General features: G+C 47.8%; 1 protein-coding gene and 1 long non-coding RNA gene across 2 annotated transcripts in view; one reads left to right on the top strand and one right to left on the bottom strand.

Annotated features, from left to right (window-relative positions):
* The window catches only part of MCM3AP (minichromosome maintenance complex component 3 associated protein), a gene marked incomplete in the record, with an annotated part of 69,594 nt that extends 65,032 nt beyond the window's left edge, over positions 1 to 4,562 (top strand). Inside the window, 2 exon segments of the mRNA XM_034785611.1 lie at positions 1,837 to 1,987; positions 2,466 to 4,562. Coding sequence (XP_034641502.1) covers positions 1,837 to 1,987; positions 2,466 to 2,624 — 310 coding nt within the window.
* A 1,368-nt stretch (positions 4,563 to 5,930) lies between these two features.
* On the bottom strand, positions 5,931 to 18,173 carry LOC117885027. Its single transcript, XR_004647696.1, has 3 exons — positions 18,067 to 18,173; positions 14,372 to 14,610; positions 5,931 to 6,650 (listed from the first exon to the last, which is right to left on the bottom strand). It is a non-coding gene; the product is annotated as an uncharacterized LOC117885027 (long non-coding RNA).
* Between the last annotated feature and the right edge of the window lie 395 nt (positions 18,174 to 18,568).

An 18,568-nucleotide genomic window follows, 5' to 3' on the forward strand; every position in this document is an offset into this window, starting at 1 on the left:
ACAGAATCATGTGGGCACTGTGGGGTTTGAGGTCCAGCTAATGGCTGTCACCAACAGTAAGACCATCGGTACTATAGCAAGGCTGAGTGCAGCAAAAGAGGAGGAATTTCCATGAGCCCATAGGGTACCAGGAGCGAAATCATAAAACTTAACCCAGGATTCTTTGAGAGGTGTGAGCCTACCAACCCAATCTCAGCACGAGCCCTCATGCTATTGCATGCAGTTCTGCCAGTCATCAAGCCAGGCCTTCAGCTCTTCTTCCAGCCCTTCTCTGTAGCTATGGGAACAGTTTGACCGCTGAGGCTGGATCCCAAAGCAAGGCCCTCCACAATGACGTGACCTCACCTTAGTGGGTGAAGCACTAGCGCTGCTGTGCCAGACACCGGCAGGGGTGGTTTGACCAGTGAGAGCGCTCCATGCTGCATATCAGTCAGTTGGAAGGGATTTCTAGGGTAAAGGCAGAGTGCTCTGTACATTGCCCCTGTCACTTCACCTTGCCATGTGCAGTTCCTTGCCTGTGAGATCAGGAGAAGATTAATGTATCTCCCTGTTGTCTCCCACTGACCTTTTCTGTCTGGGATCCTGGAACAGGTTAGATAGTACATTGGGCTGTTCCCCACGTTTAACTGGAGGGATCCATTTCTCTAGAAGGTCCCAGGATTTGACATCTTTCATTGCTTCGAGGAAGCCAATAACTTGTGCTCGGATCTGATGGCTAAGTAATACCCCAAGAATTTGGATTCCTCCAGTGGCATTGCTAATCCTGATTCTGAGCCCTGCTTTTTTGTTCTTCTGGAGTGACTCTACCCAGCTGAGCTGATGGTGGTTGTGTGTTGTTTGCTAAGATTGCCAAGTGAGGTGTTACTCTATATAGTGTAGGATCTATTGGTATTAAAGCTTGTTGTATGAGCATCTGTTCTAGGATCAGGTGTTTTTCCTTCCCATCTTATCTACCTATGCTGGCGTGGCCAGTCAGTGTCTCTGGAGTGTGCTGTCTACCCCTGCTGGGCCATTGGAATACTGATTGGATTGGTGCCTTTTCTCAGGATGAGTGGGAAGAAGGGGGGTGGTCTTCAGATTAGCCATTTTACAGGGGATTTTTTCCTTGCAGCTTTGTCTGCAGTGCGCTTTGCTTGAATTGAGCCACACTGTGTTCAGAACGTGACGGATGGAATGATTGATTACAAGCAGAGCCCACCCTCCTCGTGCAGTTAACTCTGCTCTCTCCCCTGCCTCCTGGATCATTTTAAGGGGAAGTTCCCACGTTTTTCTACATCAGTGTTTCCATCATGGTCTGTAAACTAAGGGGTCAGAGGCTTCTCTCTGAACTTCATCAAACAGGAATGCATTGAATGGGGTCTCTGTAACTTAGACTGCAAACCTTCAAATGGAGACATGCAGAGAATCCCAAATCAAACGCCTTATGGATTGGTAGGAACAAACTCACTTATAACACTCAGGCCTGATTGAGTTTCATTAGTTAATTTTGGGAAATGGTCACTTAGTTTGGAATCCAACAAGCTACTGTTTTAACTGATTTTCTTTCTGCAAATTGCCATTTTCAGGAGCCATCTGTTAGATTTAAACTTCCAATGCCGTCATGATTTAAAAAGAGAAACGGTGCAGTTACCCCTTTCCTGAGCCATGCTGGGCTCCCTGAACTTCTGATTTGTGCAGTGTCACTGGGGCACTTGGGCTGTCGGTCAGACGGTCAGACCTGATTTCCTTTTGTGCTTACATGAGCCCAGAGAATGTGCATGCTTTGGGCAGAAAAGCACAAGGTGTATAAAGCTGAGCTGCAGTTTGACTTGTGCCTATGACCTTGTTTCTTTCTAGGTTTGAGGAGCAGCTACACCAGTGGTTAGCAGAAGACTCTGAGCAGCTCCCATGCTCCTTGTCTCTTCCCCTCTACCTCCCTCAGAGCCTGGTCTGTACACCTCAGGTTATCCGTCCACTGAGTGAAACGCTCACATCTCCACGTCCACAGGTAAAAAAAGAGAACTTGCCATGGGAATAACAGATGTTTTTCATGGTAGAATTTCCAAGTCTGTGAATTTCTGCCTGCCTAGGAGATGGGCTCCAGCTGTCCTGGACAAGTGGGCCTCTGAGCATATTTCCCAGAAACACAGGGTTAGCCTTGTGTTTATATTAAACATGAGTCCTTCTGATCAGTCCATCGCATTGTCGCTGTCCCCTTTGCTATTGTGCATAGTAACAGTGAGCTGAGATGTGGCACAAGAGAATCAGCCAGCCAACACTCCGCTCCACCGAGTTAAAGGTGGGAGCTGGGTTGTGAGAGTGCTAGCTAGGCCCCACCCTCCTGGGAAGGGAAGTGCTCGGCCAGCACCCTAGGAGAGGCTTGTTCCGAGGTCAGGCTGTCTCCAGAGGTAGCAGAGGGCTAACTTTCCCTTGTTCCTGTTGGACAAGTGATTCTTTGACTGTAGTGCATCTTTCCCTCTGGACAGGCTGGAAGTCATGTGGAGCATGGGCATCTGGTGGAGGAGCCCGGCACCTCTCTGTCAGACAGACTGAAACGATTACAACGGCTGATCAGAGCTAACAAGGAAGAGGAGATTGCCTGTGAGCTTCATCTATCTACCCTGCTGGACATGGTGGATGTTTAACTGGGGCCCAAGCCAGCATGTAGAGCAAGAGACCTCACGGCGAAAGATTGTCCAGGATGTGGGGGTCAGACAATCAATGTCCCGAAGCAGGTGCCTATGCCAGAAACTATGCCTCTCCGCCAGGGAGGAATCGTGGCAACATACACTGGACAGAGATGGAGCTTGTGCACCAGTCCCTCCCCTAGCGGAGGGGGTAACTATCCACAGCCCCTCGCCTGCCCAGCCCTGCATTTCTTGCAAGCCCATGTCTGGGTTTTGCCTGGTGTCGTCCAGCGCTATAATTCCTTCACACCACGCTGCCCTATCCCACAGGTGGGGAAACTGGTTGCATCACGACAAGCAGTGCTTCAGGCTTGGTTTGTACATTAATGTTCTCTATATAAACTCCCCCTCGCTTGCGTCCCTAGGACAGCCCCAGCAGAGAGGGGTAATCTGATTGCCGTTCAGACGCTCAGTGCCTGCTCAGCTTCACCACTGTAAGGGAAACAACGCAGCCTGCCCCCTTCTTTGACTGCCAGACCCCCTGCACTGCCAGCATCTTGGGTGGGCTCCCTCTTGATAGTATAGTAAGGCTGCTAAGAAAACTGTAGGCCACCAGGCTGGCAGAGTTAACACTTTAGCCTGGGATTGGATTTTGGTCTTTGCTGAAATGAGAACAAGAAAATACTGCCAGTGGGTGTACAGGAAGAAGACCCATTCTGCTGGAATCATACAGCTCAATTTGGTTTCACTAAAAGAATGTTGTAAGGTAGGTTAGTCCTAAAGTCAGTGAGGATCCTTAGGTAGAAGGGAACAATGTGACTCTAATCTAAACACCATCAGAATACAGCTAGAAGTCACAGGCTGAGCAGTTTTGTAGTCTGTGGAAGTTGTTCTGTTCTAGTATGCTTGTTTTTTATTCACTGGTCTGTTGCCTTTTGAGCCGCCCTGCTGCCCATGAATATTTCCTCCATTTAAGAAACATTTGGAGCATTGTTCTCGTTCTCAAGAATCCATAAGATTCCTGGACTATTGTCTCTGAATAATGCTCCATGCAAGGGGATTCTGGACTTTGTGGCCTACGTTTCGTTATGGTGACAGTTTATGGCAGATATGGACTGGAAGAGCCGCTCCCCTCTCGTGTGGAGTGGTGTACTGCTGAGAACCGAGTGCCTGGGATTTTGTTTTTAAATAGCACAGGGGCGTTGAGGAATTCTTTAGCAGCTGCTGCTTCTCAGCTTCTCATGAGGTTCTTGTTTGGAAAGTTGCATCGTTTTTCTTTTAAAATAAAAGTATTATCTGCAGTGAACTCATGGGACAGTGTGTTCTATGACAGTATTCTAATGGAAGGGTTTGTTCATGTAAGAAAACCAGATTGTTTCAAGCTTGGATTGATCAGGTATCCGGAAACATGGGTATCGACAGGTTTATCAACGAGCAGCTTCTCCTCCTTGCCCACCAATCAGAAATCAGTTGCCTATTTAAACATTTGTATTTAAAATTCTCACTGCTCCCCAAGCATTCACCCCCTGCTCCCAAGTCCCCACATTTTTCCCTGTCTCTCTCTTTAAAGTAAAGCTTTTTATTTGTCCTTAAAATGCTAATAGTAAATGTGGTTTTATCTTTTAAGCTAAAGATCTGCTGATAAAAATTGGAATATGAGGGTTTAAAAAAATGTAAGGGAGGTTGTGCTCGAAGGCTGTTCTTGCTAGTAAACTCTTCCTGCAGACCATGGAGCTAGTTTTGGATTATTTTTGAAACAGACTAAAATGAAATGAACCAGTCCGCATGCATTGTGCTCTCAGCAATGGCTCACTGGTAATGCTGTGGTTGATCTGCTCTGCATTTACCGTTAGTGTTGTAAGACTGTAAAATGGAATCACTGTTTTTGAGATCATGCTTTCAACTAGGTACCAATGTAACTGTTCTATGTATATAATAAATTTTGAATGGCTTAAATTATATTGTCAAAATTTATCACTACAGAAAAATGCTTCATACTCTACATCGAATGCATGTTCTTTGCATTGAAGACTTGCAGTGTCTACACTAGAAATGCTACAGTGACACAATTGCAGTGCTGGAGCTGTGCCACTGAGTGTAAATGCTTCCTAAAGCAACGGAAAGGTTCTTCCTTCACGGTTACGAATCCATCTCTCTGAGGCTGTAGCTAGAGCGATGGAAAAACGACCTAGCAGTGTCTACACCAAGGCTTAGGTTGGCTTTACTACGTTTCATGGTCCTGAGTGATGTTGCGAAGCCGACGTAACTTTGCAGTGTAGACGAGACCTTTGAAAAGATCCCCCAGAGTATTAAGTGTGTTGACTATGCCTAATTGCTGAGAGATGATAAAGCAAATAAGTCTCTTAGTGTATATGCTGCAGATGTTTGTGTTACTGTGTTGGGAAGTAAAAGGGAAAGCTGGACCAGCTCTATCAATTTTCAGGACTTGATAATTGTTATTTAAATAAAAAATAACCTAGGACTTGTCCGAAAGCTCCCACCCCCCACCCCAGCCCTGTGTCGGCTGGACTCCTCTGGCACTAGAGACCTCCTGGCTTAGCCTGAATTGTTTTCCAAATATTGTCAGTTACGTTTCTGTCTCAACTGGTGACGTTTTCAGGGTTCCTAATGCTCACCTGAGTTCAGGGGAGTGTGAATGATCAGCTCACTCTTCCAGTGTGACTCCTGATGTGAAAAGCACCTCTGTAACTGATACATCCGTACTCACAGTTCTGTCACTGTGCGGAATTAGTCGTGTCTGTTTTAATTTAGTGACTAGCCATTATTACAGCTATTGGCTTCTGTTAGTGCTGCGGAGTAACACCGTTCAGAAAGAGTGAGCTGGAGTCCTTTCTTCCATATGCTGCTGACGCACAGTTGCTCACTAAGCTAAAATCAGTTGTCTGTGTAAAGCATTAACATCACTGGTAATTTGGAGACAGCGGGGTGCATCTCAGGGCCTGATTTGTCCTCCGTTACGTTGGTTACTGATGACAAGAAAGGAGAAGAAGTGAGCCCAACTTGACTCCCAGAACCCAAGCTGTGGCTAGCTGGCAGTTTTGAAACCATGTCACTTTGTATGGAATGCTCAGAGAGACTAACATGGCTCCCCACGCACTCTGCCAGATCTGCTGCTCTTGTGAGACTGAGCCCATGGATAAAGCCTTCCTAGGTGTTGCCATCATCATTGTGAACGTATCTACTTGGAACAAGTTTGCATCTGCACTGGTTGTATTTGTTCATCATATACTGGTACAATGCCAGCACCCTGGCTATGGAAACTGGCCAAGCAATGCTTATGTGCCAGAGTGACAGACCTCTTAAATCCTGCTGATAGTTGGAAATCACTGCATTGAATCTTTCCTAATTGCACGTGCAGTCTGGGTGCACAGTCATTAAAGAAGGCTGATGCAGCTCTGGAAAGAGGACAGGCGTAAGAACACCCAGCCCAGAAACTACTCCCCATTCTCTCCAGCTCTGGTAGGAGCACACGGAGCCCCTGAGAAGCACCGTACTCAGCTGGAGAGGATAAACTGAAGGGACCTGAGTAAAGAGGGGGAAGGTTTGAGCACTCAGCCTAAAATCAAGATGTTGAGAATAAAAATCAAGGAACTGAAGGACATGAAGAGAAGAAATTCTTGATTTGCTTATACACCACTGCTAGGAGCCTGGGTAACAAACAAGAGGAATTAGAATTGCCCATTTATGAACATACATTTGATCTAGTTGGTGTTACTGAAACTTGGTGGGATGATTCCCATGAATGGAATGTTAAAATCAATGGCTATCACCTATTTAGGAAGGATTGATTGGGCAAAAGGGGAGGGGGAGTGGAACATTGTCAAAAATGACATTACCTTTTTCCATGTCACTGATAACTCAGAAGAAAATTATCTAGAATGCTGATGCATCAATGTCCTAACCGATAAAGCACAAGATTGGGTACCAGCTGGCATCTACTACAGACCATCAGATCACATCAGAGAGCAGGATAACCAGGAGTCTGTTCTGGGCCCAGTGCTGTTCAGTATATTCATACATGATCTGGAAAAGGGTAAACAATGAGGTGGCAAAATGTACACACGATACAAAATTACTCAAGATAGTTAAGTGCAAAGCAGACTGTGAAGAGCTACAAAGGGATCTCACAAAACTGGTGCCTGGGCAACAACATGGCAGAGGGCATTCAGTGTTGATAAATGCAAAGTAAGGCACATCGGAAAACATTATCCCAACAAAATGATGGGGGTCTAATTAGTTGTTACCATTCAAGAAAGAAATCTTGGAGTCGTTGTGGATAGTTCTCTGAAAACATCCGCTCTATGTGCAGCAGTAGTCAAAAAAGCTACCAATGTTAGGAAATATTAGGAAAGGGATAGATAATAAGACAGAAAATATCATATTGCCTCTATATAAATCTACAGTACTCCCACATCTTGAATATTGTGCACAGATCTCGTCACGCCATCTCAAAAAAAGATATATTGGAATTGGAAAAGGGCAACGAAAATGATGCTATGGAACAGCTTCTATATGAGAAGAGATTAAAAAGATTGGGACTTTTCAGCTTGGAAAAGAGATGACTAAGGGGGGGTATGATAGAGATCTATAAACTCATAATTGGTGTGGAAAACGTGAATAAGGAAATGTTATTTACTCCTTCATATAACACAAGAACTAAGAGTCACCTAATAAAATTTATAGGCAGCAGATTTAAAACAAACAAAAGGAAGTATTTCTTCACACAACTCTCAGTCCGCCTATGGAAAACTTTGCCATGGGATGTTGTGAAGGTCAAAACTATAACATGGTTCAAAAAAGAGCTAGGAGGATAGGTTCATCCATGACTATTAAGCAGAGTGGGCAGGGATCGCAACACCATGCTCTGAGTGTCCCTAGTCTCTGTTTGCCAGAAGCTGGGAGTGGGCAACAGGGGATGGAGCCCTTGATGATTACCTGTTTTGGTCATTCTCTCTGAAGCACCTGGCATGGACCACTGTGGGAAGACTGGATACTGGGCTAGATGGGCCATTGGTCTGACCCAGCATGGCAGCTCTTATGTTCACACATAATTGCTGTGATCAATCCATCCCCCAAGACTCATCTATACCTGAGAAGGGAGAGGGTAGTTTTTGGGTGCACTTAATCATCTCAGAGCCATTCTATTACTTGATAATTTGCCCTCTTGATAGCTGGTATAATTGCACCCCTTGCTGGTGGCAATGTTTCTCTCTGTTTGCCTGCCTGGAAACATCCACCAAAGTAATTCTGGAAGTGTTGTAGTGTTGGCCTTCAAATGGTAAACTTGGCATAGGAATATCTCCAGTGCATTTATAACCTCATCAGTGACCGTCTCGACTGTTCCACCACCTGCACAGTGAGGGAGGAGAGTCTTCTGCAGCTGAATCAAATGCCTGCCAGTAAGATAATTTGGTCTTTTCTAGCCGACCTTCCAGTAGTGTCACATCCTGAAAGGGTGCAGTGTCTTTTTTTAATGGTCCAAGGCCTTGTCTACACTACGAGAGTAGTTCGATTTTACTTAAATCGAATATTTGGAATCGATATTGCAAAGTCGAACGTGTGTGTCCACACTAAGGACAGTAATTCGACTTTGTGAGTCCACACTAACGGGGAAAGCGTCGACATTGGAAGCGGTGCACTGAGGGCAGCTATCCCACAGTTCCCGGAGTCCCCGCCGCCCATTGGAATTCTGGGTGGAGCCGCAAATGCCTTCTGGGTAAAAAAAAAAGGGGCCAGGGTGCTTTTGGGTAACTGTCGTCATCCGTCCATCACTCCCGCCCTCCCTCCCTCCCTGAAAGCGCCGGCGGGAAATCATTTCGCGCACTTTTCAAGTCATTGACAGCGCGGACGCCACAGCACTGTGAGCATGGAGCCCACTGCAACCATCGCTGCAGTTGTGGCCGCTCTCAACGCCTCGCAGCTTATCATACAGGTTGCCCTGAGGCAGATGCAGAAAAGTCAGGCGAGGAGGCTACGTCAACGCGGTGATGACCTGAAGTCTGAGAGTAGCACAGACCTCTCAGAAAGCAGGGGACCCAGCGCCGAGGACATCACGGTGGCAATGGGTCATGTTGATGCTGTGAAACGGCGATTCTGGGCCCGGGAAACAAGCACTGAGTGGTGGGACCGCATAGTGCTGCAGGTCTGGGATGAATCACAGTGGCTGCGAAACTTCCGCATGCGGAAGGGAACTTTCCTTGAACTTTGTGAGTTGCTGTCCCCTGCCCTGAAGCGCAATGACACCCGGATGCGACCAGCCCTGACTGTCCAGAAGCGAGTGGCCATAGCCCTCTGGAAGCTTGCAACGCCTGACAGCTACCGGTCAGTCGCGAGCCAGTTTGGGGTGGGCAAATCTACCGTGGGGGTTGTTGTGATGCAAGTAGCCAAGGCAATCGTTGATGTACTGCTGCCAAAGGTAGTGACCCTGGGAAACTTGGAGGCGATCATAGATGGCTTCGCAGCGATGGGATTCCCAAACTGCGGTGGGGCCATAGATGGAACTCACATCCCTATCCTGGCACCGGACCACCAGGCCAGCCAGTACATTAACAGAAAGGGCTACTTTTCCATGGTGCTGCAAGCACTGGTGGACCACAGGGGACGTTTTACCAACATCAATGTCGGATGGCCGGGCAAGGTTCATGACGCTCGTGTTTTCAGGAACTCTGGTCTGTTTAGACGGCTGCAGCAAGGTATTTACTTCCCGGACCACAAAATAACTGTTGGGGATGTGGAGATGCCTATAGTCATCCTCGGGGACCCAGCCTACCCGCTAATGCCCTGGCTCATGAAGCCCTATACAGGTGCCCTGGACACTGAAAAAGAACTCTTCAACTACCGGCTGAGCAAGTGCAGAATGGTGGTGGAGTGTGCTTTTGGACGTCTCAAGGGGAGATGGAGAAGCTTGCTGACTCGCTGTGATCTCAGCGAAACCAATATCCCCATTGTTATAGCAGCTTGCTGTGTGCTCCACAATCTCTGTGAGAGCAAGGGGGAGACCTTTATGGCGGGGTGGGAGGTTGAGGAAATTAGCCTGGCTGCTGATTACTCACAGCCAGACAGCCGGGCGATTAGAAGAGACCAGCGGGAAGCGCTGTGCATCCGGGAGGCTTTGAAAGCAAAGTTCCTGAGTGAGCAGGGTAACCTGTGACTTTCTAATTTTGTGTACAGAGAAGCCTTCACCCCACTTCCAACACACGTTTCAAAATAAAAATAGTTCTACTTTGTTAAAGCACACCGTTTTCTTTAATACTGTTTTCGCGGGAATTTTTTAAAACTGGGACGCAGACTGTGGTGCGGAGCGGGTGTAGTGTAGTCGCGCGAATGCAGCTTCTAAACTCAAGGACTGACAGGCTCCGCTGCGGTGGGATGGTTCTTTCAACGGAGCCTGTCACCCCTCCTGATACGGACTGTGTGTATGGGGGGTCTATGTGAGTTTGTGGCAGGGGTGGGACGGTTACAGATCCCCTGCTGTGTGGCTCTGTGATCCTGCCTAAGGACCGCCGCTTAAGATCTCTAACTGCCCTCCCCTGACACAAAGTCACAGAGCAACCCACCCCCCACCACATAACATGAAAAGAACCTCCCAGACTAACCAGGGTAAGTAGTCACTGCATCACTGCACTATGTATGTGCCCTGCTGCTGTGCCTGCCCCCTACTATGTACCCTGCCAAAGGTGACTGTCCTGTCCAATTACCAACCCCCTTTCCCCCCCCTCCTCCAAAAGAACATGATGGAAACAGTAGTTAACAGAAACATATTTTTTATTATCAACTACACATGGGACTGGGAAGTGAAACTTGGACGGGGGCTTGTGTCAGGCGGGAAGGAAAGAACTTGTCAAACTTTGGGGAATGAGAGCCTTCTGCTGCTCGAGCTCTCTGCAGGGGTGGAGTGAGAGTTAGCAGGGACTCTGCCGCCTCTCCTTCTGTGCACTTTGGGTGAAGGGAGTATGGGACTTGGTGGCGGGGGAGGGCGGTTAGAGATGGACTGCAGCGGGGCTCTGTCCTCCTGCCTCCGTTCCTGCAGAACATCCACAAGGCGCCGGAGCGTGTCCGTTTGCTCCCTCAGTAGTCCAAGCAGGGTTTGAGTCGCCTGCTGGTCTTCCTGACGCCACCTCTCCTCCCGATCCATGTTGGCTTGGTGCATTTGGGACAAGTTCTCCCGCCACTGGGTCTGCTGTGCTGCCTGGGCTCGGGAGCAGGCTATAAGCTCTGAGAACATGTCCTCCCGTGTCCTCTTCTTCTTATGCCTAATCCTCCCTAGCCTCTGGGAGTGTGATGACAGGCTAGGTTGTGAGACAGTCGCAGATGGGGCTGTGGGAATGGGAAAAAGGGAGTGAATTCCTCAGAAAGATAAATGTAGTTGTGAACAAAGAACATAGTCTTTCTCTGTGAACAGGACCATGCACAGCACCTATCACATGCGCACTCAGCACAAGGTCGAATTCTCGGCCTTCGCATTCAGTGTCTGGGGTTTTGCAGAGCACTTTTGAGAACCCTGTCAGGACAACGGAATTGCTCTTGCACGCAGACATGGTAAGCCGTAGATTCGTGGCAGCTTAAAACTTTAATATTAGCAATGGCCTCATTTCACATTGAAATCAATGTCGGTCCCTGCTGCCAGCAATCCGGCAAGCAGGAAGTCTGCTCCTGTCCCACACCCTCGCGGCTGTCCCCGGGAACGATCCCTTTCGGCTGACCCTCTCCCGCCTCCACCGCGTGGCTGCAAACCAGCGGTTACAGTTCTGTAAAGGAACGGTAAAGCAGTCCCAACACTAACATTCCCCTACCTCATTCAAAGCAGGTCATCATGAGCGACATCACCCTCATGAGGATCTCTGAGAGCGACAGACAGAGAATGCTCCGGGAAAGCCTTCAAAGACCAGGGCCGTATGCCGCCATGCTGTGCCAAGCAATGATTCCAGAGTACTTGCTAGTCTCGTGGCGCGGCAACGTGTCCTACTACGGAGGACCCAATAAGGCCGCTCTCCCCAAGAACCTAATGCAGCGGATTTCAAATTACCTGCAGGAGAGCTTCCTTGAGATGTCCCAGGAGGATTTCTGCTCCATCCCCGGACATATAGACCGCATCTTACTGTAGCTGCAGTAGCAGGGACTAAACAGTAGAGCGGCTTGGGCAGGACAATCATGCAAAACCGGACATTGCTAGATTTTTTTCAAATTGTTGCACTGCCCATGACTGAACCGTTAAGTTAATCAAACTAATCATGAGAAACCCATTTTTTAAATTGTTAATAATCATGTTCTGTTACAAATAAATGTTTAGATGTTTACAACACTTACTGGATGATCCTTCACCAGATTCTGTGTCTGGGGTAACGGCTGGGGAGGGTTGGTAGGGGATCTCTGTAAGGGTGATGAAGAGATCCTGGCTGTCGGGGAAATCAGCGTTGTGAGCGCTGTCGACTGCCTCGTCCTCCTCATCTCCTTCCTCATCTTCCCCGTCCGCTAACATGTGCGAGGATCCGGCCGTGGACACTATCCCATCCTCAGAGTCCACAGTCAGTGGTGGGGTAGTGGTGGCGGCCGCACCGAGGATGGAATGCAGTGCCTCGTAGAAACGGGATGTCTGGGGATGGGATCCGGAGCGTCCGTTTGCCTCTTTGGTCTTCTGGTAGCCTTGCCTCAGCTCCTTGATTTTCACGCGGCACTGCGTTACATCCCGGCTGTATCCTCTCTCTGCCATGTCTTTAGAGATCTTCTCATAGATCTTTGCATTCCGTCTTTTGGATCGCAGCTCGGAAAGCACGGACTCATCGCCCCACACAGCGATGAGATCCAAGACTTCCCGATCAGTCCATGCTGGGGCCCTCTTTCTATTCTGAGATTGCACTGCCATCAGTGCTGGAGAGCTCTGCATCGTTGCCAGTGCTGCTGAGCTCGCCACGATGTCCAGACAGGAAATGAGATTCAAACTGGCCAGACAGGAAAAGGAATTCAAATTCAAATTTTCCCGGGGCTTTTCCTGTGTGGCAGTTCAGAACATCCGAGCTCTTACTGCTGTCCAGAGCGTCAACAGAGTGGTGCACTGTGGGATAGCTCCTGGAGCTATTAGCGTCGATTTCCATCCACACCTAGCCTAATTCGACATGGCCATGTCGAATTTAGCGCTACTCCCCTCGTCGGGGAGGAGTACAGAAGTCGAATTAAAGAGACCTCTATGTCGAACTAAATACCTTCGCGGTGTGGACGGGTGCAGGGTTAATTCGATGTAACGGCGCTAACTTCGACATAAACGCCTAGTGTAGACCAGGCCTAAGTGATAGGAACACATCTCTGAGGGACACAGCAATTCTGTTTCCCAGCAGCAGGCACAAAAACAGAATCTTGCTGAAGACTTGGGTAGCGTGTCTCAGAGTGCACTACAACATCTGTGTCTTGTGCAAAACTCTATAGAGTTTAGTATCATCTCAGGAGGGATAGCTCAGTGGTTTGAGCATTGGCCTGCTAAACCCAGGCTTGTGAGTTCAGTCCTTGAGGGGGCCACTTAAGGATCTGGGGCAAAATCAGTACTTGGTCCTGCTAGTGAAGGCAGGGGACTGGACTCAATGACTTTTCATGGTCCATTCCAGTTCTATGAGATAGGTATATCTCCATATATTATTAGTGGCACTGATGGCATGCAAGATAATTTCAATGTCAGTCTCCTCGTGGGAACTATGAAGAAACTCCACTGAACAGTGCAAGGCAGCAGATACATTGTCTTGCAATGAAGAAATTCTTTGAATAATTCTTCACATAGAATCATAGAATATCAGGGTTGGACCTCCCCCACTGCAACTTGAGACCATTACTCCTTGTTCTGTCATCTGCCACCACTGAGAACAGCCGAGCTCCATCCTCTTTGGAACCCCCCTTCAGGTAGTTGAAGGCTGCTATCAAATCCCCCCTCATTCTTCTCTTCTGGAGACTAAACAATCCCAGTTCCCTCAACCTCTCCTCATAAGTCATGTGCTCCAGACCCCTAATCATGCTGGAGCATTTTCCCTGCAATGTATGTGGTTAAGTTGTCCTTCGTGCGAGTATGAGACATTAGTTTCTTCATTGTGACACTGGAGATGTTCATGGAGTCAATGACTTTGTATTGGACAGCTGCAATACCATGGAGTCTCTTCTTTCTGGTAACATTTTTAATTTATTCCTCTGCATTCAGTCAAACACAAGGTGGACTTCATCATAGGTCCAGTATTTTCTTCATGGCCACATCATAAAGTGTTCAGCCAAATCTCAGAATGTGTTCACAGTTTCTGATTTGTCAAGAGCTTGAGCTCAGCCATACCATCTATGATTGCTATGATGAAAGGCCTCTACTGGAATAAGATACTGGTCACGTCAGTAGGTGCTGACTTAGGAAGATGATGCAAGCTGTGCATTAGTTTGTTTTTTGCCTGGCATATATTCATTGTTCTGTTGCATTCGAACATCAATTGTGATACCACAGAACACTTGTACTTTCCCTAAGTCTCTCATAAATCAACATCATGCTGAGATCTGGACACAGTCACGAGACAAGCAAACAATGACACGTCTGTGATTGACGTAAGCTGTGTAAGAGTCCCTTCCACCTTCATTTTGACTTTCCTCTTTGCATTCAAGCACAACTTTAGTCTGTTCTTGAGTGGAGCTCTTAGACGGACAGAGCCTTGGCTAATACCTTTACCATCTGCTGTATCATCACAGAAGTAAGTATAAGTTATTGGAAGCACAAACTATAAACCTACCTTGACAAGGTCTGGGGGAATGTGCATCCCTTCAGTCAGGTCCATGCAGCGAAGAACCTGGTTTGCAGGTGTAGTCAGTGGAGGAGCCAATGCATAAGCTGCACGAGGAATTTGCTACATGATTTGGAACGAATTCTTCAACCAACAGCCACTCGTAGCAGTAGATTACACACATGCTGCACTGTTGTTGTGTATGTGTTGGAAACCTCTTGTGACCAATGTGTTACTGATGCCAAAAACTGTAAAAATGTACAATGTGTATGACTTATGGGAAAATCCTCAAACATGCTGAAATGGTATATGGAAACAAACTATGTAATAGAAACTCTTATACTGATGCTGTTTGGTTCAGTAAGAACACCACCCTTTGCATTAGAAAGCCTAATAATGAGGTTTCTCAGCTAATGCCCATCCACACTCCTAAAACTTTCCATAGCAGAAAAACCATTACAAGCTGGGACTGCTGTGCAAAAAGGGAAACTGAGGTACAACAGCTCACAGCCTTCCTGGCTGAATGCCAGAGTAAGTGCTCTCTGAAGAACACTAATGGCTATGTTAAGTCAACACACAGACCAAACCCTGAAATCACTGAACTGTTTCACAAAGTACGGACTGTTTTTAACTTGGACCAGAGCATGCATCACTAATTTGGCCTTACAAAGAATTCAGTATAAACACAGCTCCTGTCAAAATTGGAACGTACTTAAGGTGTATCCAGGAGCTCTATTTACTCCCTTCTACACCAATCTCGTGTTAGGGGTGTGACGTTATCTAATTAAAATATGACCATGCAAATCATTGTTGCTACCACTGTTCTATAATTGCAACAAATCTTATAGAAAGTGTCATGTATGGCCAGAGAGGGTTAAGCATCTGGCAGGATAATTGACCCAGAGTCACCCATTAGAGAGATGTTAGAAAGGTATGTAAATAGTAATTAAGGCCATTTCATGGTAGATAGGCTAGAACTTTGAAATGCAAACCTATATTGTTAGAAATTAGAGGTGATACTAATTGTATGTGTGTACTGTACTCATCTCTTGTTTGATGCTAACCGTGTAAACAAGACCGTTCCTGTCTATCACTGTTGCTATTGATTCAGAGATCAAAAGGACATATTAACATTTAGCTGAACTGTAAACATAGTAACATCACTGGGTTCATCTCTCTTTGAAATGTGCAGCGAATCACCTGAGAATGATGGAAAACGGGCAACACTGCCTTGTGTTAATCTGTGTGGTAATTACCGGCGAAGCTTAGGAAATGGCTCTACTTCAAAAGTCCCCATAATTGCCTATTGTTCGCCGAAAGACTCCGAGCTGTCATGAGAAGGCTTGAAACTGAATAAAGACGCCTGGGGTCCCAATTCTTTTTATCTCAGATCTGCTTGATGCTTCATATAGGGGAAGCTTAAACCCAAGACTGAGATCTCCAGTCCTAATCTGGAATCACCTTGAATATGAACATGGGACTATAACCTCTGGACTATTTCTGACAGAACTCTTTGTAACTACAAAGTTAATCATCTCCACTATGGATCTAATCTCAAGAACTGTACTCCTGTCTGTATGTAGACTGATCTTTTAACCAATACATGCTTACAGCCCAAAGAAGAGAGTGTATTTGGGTAAAATCTGGAATATTCATTAACCTGGGAGGTAATGTGTCCGATCCTTTGGGATTGGTAGAACGTTTTTATCTGATGAATAAGATTTTTCCGTAATCCTCCTCATATTTGATTTGGGTGTCTGAGTGGCTGGGTTGCTTTAAGGCAGTGGTCACCAACCGGTCGCTCACGATCGACTTGTCAATCCTAGAGGATCTCCCAGTCGATCGCGATCTCCGGCGGTGCAGTGTGACTGCTGCTAAGGCAGACTCCCTGCCTACCCCAGCCCTGCGCCGCTCCCGGAAGAGGCCAGCGTGGCCCCAGGGGTCTTTCCCCGCACTGCTCTTGCCTGCAAGCACCACCCCTGCAGCTCCCATTGGCCGGGAGAGCTGCGGGGGCGGTGCTTGCAGACAGGGGCAGCGTGCGGAGCCACATACCCCCTTCCGGGAGCAGTGTAGGGCCGGGGTAGGCAGGGAGCCTGCCTTAGCCTTGCTGCACCCGCCACTGACCAGGAGCCGCCGGAGGTAAGTGCTGTCCAGCAGGAGGCTGCACCCTAACCCCCCTCCCAGAGGCAACACCCCATACCCCCTCCTGCATCCCATATCCCCTGCCCCAGGCACAAGACCACAACAGCTTACAGAAGAATGGGACGGAGTCTGGTGTGGTCTTAGCTTCATAACAAAACTTGAGTGACTCCCCGGTGGCACTCTGCATGCAATTGGCAACGCTTTCCCGGGGCAACCCGAGGAGTTGCCGACAGCATAGAACTGGTAGCGATGCTGCAGGGCCAGGGGGTTGCTCCCATTCCCATTGAATCCATGCATGTGGCACAGCAATTTTACTTCCTGGGCTCCAGCTGGCAAGCACCTCCAGAGGTTCTGAGGGATCACAGATACAGCATAGAACCTGAACCGTATCAGACTCCAGACACTTATGAACAGCAGGGTGCTGGTGCAACAGTGGGATGTCATGGCTTGTGTTTGAGACCTGTGAGGGGGCACAGAAGAGAGAATAAACTCCCACACTCCCCCCATATATACTGGGAGAATCTGGGGCCAATATTACAGGGTGAACATGAAGCAGTGACCTATGTGGGGGTGGCCATAATAAATTGAGGACATCTCTGGCCTTTTCCTGCCTCAACATCGTGGTAGGCACTGACAAGCCCACCCAACGCATATTTTCTAACGGCCCCAAGCCGTTCCTCCTTGCTAGCCAAGGAGGATGGCTGGCAGGATGGAGAAGACAGTTATACTATTCCTTGTTGGACAGGTGGTTTACCCTTCCACTCTTTGGGCTGTGAAGAATGAAACCATTTCTGCCAGGGTTTCCCATTTTTTCCATTCAGGATTTCTACCTGCTAAACTCTGTGGGCTCTGGGCTCTACTACTCTGTGGGTTCCAGGATCATCTACTCCGTGGTGTTGGTGATTTTATATAAATGCTTTAAAATGTTTAGGATAAGGTTTTTATATTGTTTCCCCTCATCCATATGGGCTTCAATATGGAATCGAATTTCCATTTTGTCCCCAAAGGCGGGAAAATTAAGGCACCAAAGCTGTGGCATGAGGATTGGTTCAAACCAGTTGGAACTGACATGGAACTGCCATCACCTCAGCACTTTCCCGCCACTCACTCCTTCTAAGGAACTGTGCCACATCATCACGGCGCTGTCCGTCCAGGAGGCAGCCGTGGGGGGTTGGGCTTTTGCGCTGGTCTCCGGATCAAGAGCTGTAAAGGATCCTGTGACACTATCGACTTACCTGCCATCCAGGGTCCTTTGGTCCACCAGTCAGCAGCTTCAGTTCCAGCAGCTGAGACCCAGTGTTCCTCCCCAAAGGCCAGCGTTTGGCCGAGGGTAGAAGGTCCTGGACCCACTTCTCACTACCATCTGACCTGCCCATACATGACATCCGACTAGCAATAGGCTATACTGGGGATTTGTTATATTCCTGTTGCCAAGGGAGGGATATATTAGGTCTGAGCTTCAAGCTCCTTTGTTGCAGTCCACTGTTTGCTGAGTTGTGTGTGTTTACTTGTGGCTTTCCCCTTACCCCTTTCCTGTAACCAACCCTTCATACACTGCTTACCTGTTTCAACATAATTTTTGTCTCTCCTCCTCTTTCCTACGTCACACTTGTGAGGGAGGGTGGGTCACAGGAGCTGCTTCCTCAGGTGACAGACCCTGATAAGAAGACCAAGAACCTGTACCTGTAAAAGGCAAACAGAGAGGCATACTGGGGTTCATTTAGTTTTGATTTTCCCTGGTTACAGTGAGCTCCGAGTGAACACCCTTTCCCTGTGGACTCAGAGCTAAATCTTTTGCGGGTTTATGGGGTCTCCCACCAGCGAAAGAGCCCCACACTGCAATACCCCACTCAATCTCCACCTCTTAACAATTATCAAAACAGAATGTACAAGCCATACACACAATGCTCACCACTCCCAACAAGACATGAACCCTTCCTGCTGGCTAGCCAGGATCAGGTCCATCTGGGGGACTCAGCCTCTGCATGGTGCCACGGGCGAGTGTCAAGGTGCCGGGGCTGTTTCCTGGAGTTGGTTCCCTGAGAGCATCCCCTTTCCCAAGGG

The sequence above is a fragment of the Trachemys scripta genome, chromosome 11 (assembly GCF_013100865.1).
Source record: "Trachemys scripta elegans isolate TJP31775 chromosome 11, CAS_Tse_1.0, whole genome shotgun sequence".
Classification (NCBI taxonomy): Eukaryota; Metazoa; Chordata; order Testudines; family Emydidae; genus Trachemys; species Trachemys scripta.